The following is a 10,122-nucleotide window of genomic DNA, read 5'->3' as shown; positions in this document are numbered from 1 at the left end:
TTCTAACAGTTTAATCTAATTAAAATTACATCAGATTTAAAAAATATATAAAATAAATAATTTTTTATACAAATCTAACTCCTGAAAAGTAAAATAACTACCAATTATTTATTTTTTCTAATCGTACTAGAGAAACTCCATGTTTCTTTTATAAATCATTTGGGTGTTTATTACTTAATGCAATTCTGATTTTTGACTCCAGTATACAATAAAATTAAATAGTTGTTTCTCTGTTTATTCTTTTTCCTTCCCTTTCCCTTTCGAGCACCTTCTCTTCTTTGATTTTAATCCATTACAAATCGGTAAAAGAAGAGCTAGCCTATGTTAGATTGCACTTTTATTATGCAATTTCCCATCATTGGGAACCGATCTTTTTCATTCTCAATAGCAACAACACTCTTTTTCTTTCCCTTGGAGACCAATCCATCAATGTTCCGAGACCTTTAGAAAAACCCCTTCTGTGAAATGGCATATAAGATTCTCTACTACAACACGCAAAGCATGAAGCTAAATGAATAAAATCTCACATTACATGCAAAATGACAAAATGCAAAATCAAACAAATGCCATACTCCTTGCATAGACAAATCACACCCATTACACGCTGGTTTCTACTACTTCCACTACCTGCTTTGACTGCTTTCCTACTCGTGCGTCTCAGTCTCATGCAAGAATGCTTCCTCTCACTAATAATTCAGTTTTGTGGTCCCCTCACCACGCAATCTGTATCATATATAATTTGGAATTATATATATATATATATATATATAAAGCAACAATAACAGAGAGAAAGGTATCACAAATATGCAAATATATCGCTGTCTCATACAATAAATGCTAGCATGCGACTTAAGTACAGAGACATACGGCCAACAATAAGGCCAAAGCAAAATTAAATCACACCTAACTTTATCATCACCTCTAACAACCGAAACCACCATAGCAATATTTAACAAGAACAACAAACAAATACTTGACCAAACAACAATAATTAACATCCTACCAGGTACAAACACGTCTGAATACGAGTTTCCAAACAATGAATTGGTTTCTCTAGCTAAAATGGCTAGCAAACCAGATGAAAAGCAAAGCGGGGACGCTAGTAAAATGAGGGATCTGGAACTTGGGCCCCGTCGGCAAGTAGCAATGTGGAAAGGAGAAGCTGCGTCGCTCGTGCAAATTTTTGATGCATCATAAGAACAAGAAAACCCCACAAAAAAGTTGGATTTGACAAGAAAATACCAAAAGGGCAAAAGAAAGACGATGACGAGGGCCCCAGGACAGCAAAGGGGGTGCGCACCAATACCACTCTCTTCTAGCTGGAATCAACTTCAAGTCTTCTCTGACCACAGAACCACTTCCATGCCCAAACGCAAGTGATACTTTCGCTAAAACGCTTCAGAGACTGATGATCGCCACTCTTTTATCCTTCTAGTCCAACTTGAGCGATCACACTGAAGACACAAGCCAAAATTCCAATCTAATCATTGAAGAAAAGAAAAACGCTAAAAGGGTTCGGGCTTCCTTCACGACCAAAAGCATTTATCATCATCTAACTCAGGAAACTCATGTCCATGGCATATGTACTGGACTTATTCGGCATAGACCCTTTATGGACTTCTAATTGAGGAACTGCTAATATAAAAATTACAGATACAACGTACCACCACACAAAGGAACTGAAACTCAGAGAGCATCAATTCCAAAAGCTTTAGCTTTGAGCTTTAAGTATTTTAAGTACTGGATGGCTTCTTCGAGGACCACAATCGCATCTTTGCCTTTGCCATCGGGAATTATACTCTGCAGAATGCCAACGGTTTCCCGAATCTTTTCCTTTCTTATCTTCTTGTTGCGGGACATGAAGTCAATTTCTCTCAACCCAGAACTTTTAGCATTGGCACAACTAGATTCGGCATCGTCCTCTAACTCAATTGATCTGCTCCATTTTACAGAACTTGCAGTGTCATCGAGGAATGGTTTAACATCATAACCTCCATCAAAAAGCTTCCGCTTCTTAGTAATTTTAACAGAACTAGCGAAATCATCGGTGCTTCCTTCAAACCAATCTTGCTTATCATACGATGTCATTGTGCTGGGTGAATGACCCGTGCTAGTAACTTCATCATCCTCGGTGGAATTGCCATCTTCATCTTCCGAGTAAAGCAAGGCATCAAGTTCTTCTGTGTCTTCATGCATCTCACTTTCCCCACCATTTTCATCATTGTCATTAAATTCGTCAGTTAAAACCGGATCAGAGAGATTTTTCAAGACTCTTTCAGTTCTAGGATCCTCCATACACAGATTATAAGGACCATCAGAATTTCGCTTCCAAGATGCAAGACAACGAACCGAAGCACCGACCCCAGGACTAAAGATTAAAGTTGTTTGGTCTCCTGATTGATCAACAACGAGGAATCTCTTCTGAGCACATTCAGATTCTACATTTGGCTTCAGGGTCTCCCTACAACTTTCATGACAGAAGGCCGGAAGTTTCTCTTGGAGAATGGAGTTTGGAGCGGGTGCGAAGGCCTGTCTGAAACGGGGCAAGCAATAAAACCAATCATTAGGTTCATTCGCTTGTCCAACCCGCAAATTAGGAGCCTCCGACAATGGATATCTGCAAAAAGTACCATTTGTGGACATCATATTTGTGCTCGGATTCATACACGCAGACTGTCCCAAGTCCAATGGGGCACCCAAAGAATTAAGATAGGGTGATTGCCAATTAATGCCAAGCTTGGGATGCCAGGCTCCACAATCTTCACCCATTCAACCAAAACAATTACCTAGAAAATAAACAGTATAACTAATAAATATCACAATTACAGCTTAAGGAAATCATACAAACAATAGTGGAATGTTGGAAAGTAAAACATACCAGAACGACGTATGTACAACTAGATGCTGATTACTCTCTTTCTTACACCAACAAGGAAAATAACTAAATACTCCAGCTTAACTTGACTACAGAAGGCATAAACTTTATCTACGTAACAGGTTTTAGCAAATGACGGAAATATTCAGCCTGAAAAAAATATCCAACAAAATAAAATCAATAGGAAGCATATCATCACCAACAAACAAAATATAGCAACGAATCTTGTGAATCTAAACCAACGAAATCGAAAGGCAACAACTTTTCACATCAAATAATCCTCTTAAAATGGGAGGTTAAAAGCAGCAAATTATCGTTTTCACCAACCTGGCAGTCCTGGAGAGGTTGAAAGCATGCTATAACTCTAACTATAATGGTTGCACTCCCAGCAATCCCATTTTCGTGTTTCAATGCCCGAAATCTTGTTTGACTCGCTGCTTGGCACACCATCACTACTTTCCAGCCCTTCAATACGATGGGAAAAAAAAACACAATCTTCTTCCAAGGACAATATCTCCAGCACTTGGGTAATACACAAAAGACAGACTTTGGCTAAATAGAACAAAAGAGAATCAAACAAATCACCAGAAAACACCAAACGACAGAACAACCAGGAAGAAACTTACTTAAAAGAAAAAGTTTGTACTCTAACTTCAGCTAAACTAACCCACTACCAAAAAAGGAAAAACCGACAAAAGATTTGAGGCGGGTAATCGGTAATTAGTTAGCTAATGTTCAGCTAATCTGCCGGACATAACAAGGAACGACGATGAAAAATCTGGACCCCATGGGAAATAACTGATAATAAGGCTGAAAGATTTTGAAAGGGACTTCGAAATTGTAAAGAGAGATTACAGAATTACTTTACAATACAAGTTCAAAGAGATGACTTTGCGGAAAACATCAACAGACAAAGTCAGCCACCACCGCATACTGTTTCCGTTCACACCCACAAAAAACAAAAAGATCTCCGCTACAGTTCTTTTACGCCCAAACCCCTATTCCGAAAACCCTGCATAAAGTTCGCAGTAAAATTAGAGACAATAATCTGAGTTCACGGATGAACAGAGAATGATGAGATTTATTGGTTTAGGATGTGTAAACGTATATAAAATCGAAATTATTCAGCTCAATTCTTCGAAGCATTTTTAAACGGAAGCATTTTTAAACGAAAGCAGCTAAAGATGATATAGATCTATTGTTGAATTAGCCGGTTATTTGCTTATATTTTCCCGGGAACCAAACAGAGCAACATTTCCGAATTCCGATCAAGAGAAACCAAAAAAAGAAAAAAAAGAAAAAGCTAATACAGTAAGAATAATCGGCCATTAACAGTTAATAAAAGAAGGTAACATTTAAAAGAGCAAAGCAAATCACATAATGCGAAGAAGAAGAAGAAAAACAGCAAATTGAGATATATAAACTCGAAGAAAAACCATACAAACAAACAAAAATGAAAAATCAAGCGCAAAGATCGTATTTTTATAGCATAAGAATCCGAAAAAAATCCATCAAAACGTTAAGAAAACGAGAATCTAAAGAAGAAACTTACAGTGAAGAACAAGGAGAGAGAGAGAAATCAGGTCGATGAAGAGAGAGAAAGGAAAAGCGTGGCTCAGACGACCCAGATCGAAGAAGAAGAAGCAGTGAAATTATAGGCTTTTTTGGAAGGAAGAAGACGAAGAACGAAGAGAGAGAGAGAGAGAGAGAGAGTGGAAAATGGAAGAAATCGAAGGCGAAACTTGGATAGTGCACGGAGGGAGAGATTATATAGAAGATGATTTGACGGAAATGACCCTGGCTGGAAGGGGAAATTATAAGAGAGCCACTGCTTGTGTTTTTGGTTTTGGTTTTGGCTTTGGTTGATACGTGCGGGCGTGAGGAATGGATTGGGGATTGGAGGGAGGAGTGCACGCAAGGTATAAGTGAACAATGATGAAGCAAACAGTAGAGTAGAGGGTGACTGTGACAAAAGAGTGGACCCCCGTGAGTGGTTTTATCATTGCCCTTTGGGAGAGTGGGGTCAGGTCAAATGACTCTATTGTTGTCTTGTTGACCACACTCCACACCCAAATTGGGTTGTTCCAGTGACACCCCACAGTTAAAACTTAACCAACTTTGGTTAGGACTTCTGTTTGGCTTGGAGATTGGAGTTTGGAATTTGGGTTTTCACTCGTACGTCGTTTGTCTCTTGGGTTTGGATTTGAACAAAAATATTAAGAACCCGTTTAAGACTTCTGTTTGGCTTGGAGATTGGAGTTTGGAATTTGGGTTTTCACTCGGACGTACGTCGTTTGTCTCTTGGGTTTGGATTTGAACAAAAATATTAAGAACCCGTTTAGTTGATGGATTAAAATCATGATATTATAATTATTTTTAATTTATGTGTATTTTTTATGAGAGAAAATATTATAACGAACCATGAACTATTATTCAAATCAGAGAATAAATCCTCCAACCAAACCGGCTCTAAAATGTCTCCTATATTATAATCTATAGTTCTAATCACATGATTCTAATTTATGAATCAAATATCTCTTATATTATATTAGAGAGGGTTTAAGTGTGGTTTTTTAACCTATTTGTCTCCTCTCTATGGTGTTTTCGTTTTTATTCCTGTTTTACATACATTGTGTGTAAATTTTATTCCTCTCTCTCCTAATCACATTATAATCATCATTGATCTCGTACAAAAAATTTTAGAGTCTTACGAAATAAAATAAATTAAAATGACCATTTTTATATTACATTGAGCGTGGTTTGTTGAAATAACTACCGTACAAAATGAAATTAGCAAACAAACCTTCAAATTCGCAAAGAAAATGTAAAAATGAATACAAAATTTTTAAAATTTTACATAGAGATGAATAAAAACAGAAACACCGTAAATAGGACATCCTTTAAAATATAAGCTACCAAACGTGGCCTAATCTTCAAGTTCGCAAGTATGTTTCACTTTATTATGAAACATGCAACATGGATATCATGTTTTGAGGCATTAAAATCTCACAATGTGAGATAATTTTGTACGTGCTTTAATAGTACTATTTACGATGAATCTTATCTTATAGAAACTTATGACAACATGGATCTCATTGTTCATCGTACTTAAAGAACAAACAATCTAGTCAACATTTTCCAACTGAAGCTATATAACATCTTTCTCTTGGTAATATATGCAAGAGGTTTATTAGTTCCATTTAGAATTTAAGTGTAGCGATTTTTAGGAATTTGTCGCGTAAATCAGTGTTTAAGGATATAACTGCAACTAACACAATTACGTTATTATATTACATGGGATAAAAGCATTATTTGCTCGAATATGGTATTCCCCCTTCTTAGTTATCTTTCTCTCTTTCTTTGTACTTCATTGCATAAGTTAGAAAAAGAAAGAAAAACACCGGGTGCGTTTAGAACTCATTTTAAAATAATTTTATTTTTTATATGAAAATGAAAATGAAAATATTTTTAATTTTAGACATAAATTATTTTTAAAAATACGTTTGGTGGTTTTATCAATATATTGTTTTTAGTATAAAAAAAAATCTATTAATGTCTATCTCTCTTTCTCACTGCTCGAGAGAGGAGAAAACAAAAATAAAAAAATAAAAAACGATTAAAAGTCATTTTTTATTTCTCTCTCATTTTATACTAAACTAAAAAATCATTTTCATTTCTGTTTTTTGCCTTTATTACGCCAAACGCCGATTTAGAAACGTTTTTATTTTTTTTTTCTCAAAAAACGTAAAAAAAAAACGGATCAATTTCAAACACGGCCACATAAATATCATTTATCCAATACGTCTCAAATATCATTGAAGAGTCATACTATTGAACATCAATCCTAAGTATGAACTTATTTTTATATAAAATAATATGATAAGTGAATTATCATTATTAATTAATAAGCGACATCACACATTTGAGTTCGCGTTTTGACGTGTTTATGTACAATTAAGTTGAAATCATAAAGTATAAAACTTACAAAAAGTATAGTTTTACACAACGACGCGGCAACCAAAACAGTTAAAATTTACATATATCTATATATGTTTGCTCTGCTTTCTTTAGAGCAGATTTAAAAATTTTTTTTTTTTTTTTTTTTTATGGTGTAACAATCACTTTCCCTTTTGCCCTCTCAAATATTATTCTGCTTTTTTCCTCTTTTGGGACCTCCGTCTTTATTCTTTCTTCTCTTGCAAAATCATAATCTCTCTTTTTTCAAGCTCAAAATGTGGCCACTATTAAAATTAGAAAGTCGAGAGGTTGGGGCCGGTAAAGAAAAGGAAATCCGGACACCCAATTACATAATGGCATGGTGCATCAGTTTACTGTCCAGAAGAAATACAAAGGAAAAAATAAAGGAGAGGTCGTGGCGCAAAGAAGAGAAGAAAGGGCGAGCATCAAATTCCATACAATGGAAGGGTGAGCATCAGAGAAATTTTAGACAGGGAAAGAAAAGAAGAAAAGGAAAACTCGTTTCTAATTTTCCAACTTATTTCACTATTAACATATAATTCTTTTATTATTTTTCCAAGAAACAAATCATTTATATACACCCACTAGTAACCAGAGGTATTTTTCTTAGATATTTACATTTTAATATTCTATATTATGATATCTAAATTTTAAATTAATATTAAGTTTGCTTATTTGTGAGTCATGACTTAGCTAACCCTAAATCGCCAAAATTTTATTTATGAATAAAACTATAAGTTATCATTTCATGTCATGACATTAGATTTTAAAGAGATTAAATTTATCAGTACGAAGATAATAATTTATTGCCGCATAAACTACTATAAAAAGTTCAAAGTCTACTGATAACATATTATTGTAAAATTTTGTTTTTTTTTTTATTTGTTTGCGAAGGCCATGTGACTCAAGACATAAGCAAGTGCATTTAACAGTCATAAAACTAGAGTTTGTGTAATTACTTAATATGAAAATCGAGAAATGATCATAATAATCACCATTCAAATATTTGAAGACTAATTCAAGTATTTTCGCCCAAAATTGACTTATTCAATGAATCAAATCGGTGAAGTGTCTTCAACTGAATTAGCCTGACCGTTCCGCATGAATCCAACAACCCACTTTCACAATGGATTCCCTCTCCCATAAGAAAGGAAGAAAATGGTTCAAAAGTCATTCGCTTTTGCAGTTCTTTACAAAAAGATGGATATTTGCAAAGAGATGGTGAAAGAATAATGGAAAAAGAAAAAAAAAAAACTGGATATTAATGACTGCAAGCAAGGAAATACACATTTAAACATTATAAGCTTATATGGTAAGATTAGAAAAAATGAACTATTAGTAATTCTTTATTTTTAACTGTTAAAGTTTTATTAAAAATTGTTTAATGTCTGTTATGAATATTTTTTCAATCTAATATAATTTTAACTTGATTAATAATTAAAAATTGATACTACCAGTATATCAGGTCCTATAAAGAAACTCTCTTAAACATTAGAGAAAAAAAAAAAGGAGGAAGTAAGGAAATGGTAGGAAGAAGGAAAGATGAAAAGGGGTTGGAATCCTATGTTTTACATGAACACAAATTATTTGGTGCTTGACCGTTCAAAGCCGTGAATTATAGATTCATAATAGGGTCCCACTTATTTTCTCACACAAATGGCCAAATGGGGTATGAGATTGATTAATATATAATAATATATGTTCACAAGGAGGCTCTTACACAATAACATTTCCACCTGACAATGTATCTCTCTTTGCTTATTATCATCGATGGCCTACTTTAGTCTTAGAGGGGTAAAAAAGGCCAATAGGCAGCGGACCCGCCGTGGGAGTACAACACCACTTTTCATTTGATGTGATACTTGGACGTGTCCTAAGTCCTTACTCCTTACCCTTTCAAGTGCCCATCAACGGTTGATTGGAGGCTTCAACAAAGGTAAAATCAAATTTCTTTAACATGTGATCTTACAACTTGAGGTGAAGTGAAGTGAAGTGAAGGTGAATTTCTCGATGCCAAATGTAACAGCAAACATTGAAATTGAGGGGGAAAAGAAGTCCATCAATGGTTAGTCCAATAGGGACTTGTCTTAATCATGGATCTAGAAATGAACTGAAAAGAATCTTAAGAGACGTTTAGTTTATGTATTAGAATCATGTGATTATAATTATTTTTAATTTACGTGTATTTTTTGTGATCAGAGAAAACATTATAATAACCATAAATCATGATTCAAATCATGGTTTGAATCCTCTAACCAAACGTCCCTTTATATGAATCATATCAAGAATTCAATTAATGAAAAACACTTGCAAAGAAAAATGCATTACCTTGTTAGAAGGGGATTTTAAGATCTAAAATGGTCGTTTTAAGATTTTTTTTTTTTATCACGGCAATTCCTCTTGATGGATGGAAGGAATTAGAGAAAACATGATTGATGTCTCGTGATATTTTTTATACATGTTTTTTTTTTTTTTCTCTTTGAATTAGGAGAACCAAAAATATTGTGGCTCATAATAATCCGGGGAGGTAGTCACTAGGGTCTTTCTAGTATGCTTTTAATCAACGTGATTTTGATTAAATCTTAAAAAGCTTCTTAAATTTTAAAACAACTTTTCAAATCTACAAAAAAAATCTATATTGATACGAGTATAAAAATGTAGTCTGACTATAATTTCATTCTTGCACCTGACATTGTCTAACAAAAGCATTGCTATGGTATAATATCACTAGTTTTGCTTTGTGTTTTTTAATATGGAAGATTTATAAACACATAAACCCTACTAGTGATGCACCATGAAGATGGTAGCCTAGTGATATTAGTAGATGGAAGGTCTTATATTTGAATTTCATGAGAAGTGTTTGAGACTATTTTTAAGTTACGGGCTAAATGTTTATTACGCTTTAATGAGGGTGAAGTGACACACTTCGTCTCGCGACACAAGTAATTATAACTCAGTACAGATATTTCTCATTATGTAAAGTCATTTTTATTACGTTTAAAATCATAATTATGATTAGTCGTCCCTCTCTCACATTTTATTGCACGAAAATATCATACTAGTGCTTGATAGTATGATTATCATAATGTAATTCTTTGTCAAATAATAGCATATAACAGAGGACGGACTAGTACAATCTTTAGTCATTAGCATGTTTTATTTGACTGTTTAATGATTCATAGTTACACTTGCCGACTGGACTGCACTATAAACAAAAGTAGAAAACAAATCGAACCAAATAAAATAAAAAAGTAATGCGGAAAGGAGAT

General features: G+C 34.2%; 1 protein-coding gene across 2 annotated transcripts; it reads right to left on the bottom strand.

The window, feature by feature from the left end:
* Nucleotides 1–784: 784 nt before the first annotated feature.
* Nucleotides 785–4,602, bottom strand: LOC21408703 (transcription factor bHLH145). 2 transcript variants are annotated; one of them, XM_024167163.1, is made up of 4 exons: nucleotides 4,428–4,602; nucleotides 3,203–3,887; nucleotides 2,879–3,025; nucleotides 785–2,786 (listed from the first exon to the last, which is right to left on the bottom strand). In XM_024167163.1, the coding sequence occupies exon 4, from the start codon at nucleotides 2,767–2,769 to the stop codon at nucleotides 1,687–1,689; it is 1,083 nt and encodes a 360-aa protein (XP_024022931.1). In that variant the 5' UTR covers nucleotides 2,770–2,786; nucleotides 2,879–3,025; nucleotides 3,203–3,887; nucleotides 4,428–4,602; the 3' UTR covers nucleotides 785–1,686. The 2 variants fall into 2 exon arrangements, with proteins under 2 accessions (XP_024022931.1, XP_010098655.2); XM_010100353.2 differs by lacking the exon at nucleotides 2,879–3,025.
* Nucleotides 4,603–10,122: the final 5,520 nt, after the last annotated feature.

This window comes from Morus notabilis, unplaced genomic scaffold, assembly GCF_000414095.1.
Source record: "Morus notabilis unplaced genomic scaffold, ASM41409v2 Scaffold467, whole genome shotgun sequence".
Lineage (NCBI taxonomy): Eukaryota > Viridiplantae > Streptophyta > Magnoliopsida > Rosales > Moraceae > Morus > Morus notabilis.
The sequence above is the reverse complement of the archived record's forward strand: the minus strand, read 5'-3'. Positions and strand labels throughout refer to the sequence as shown.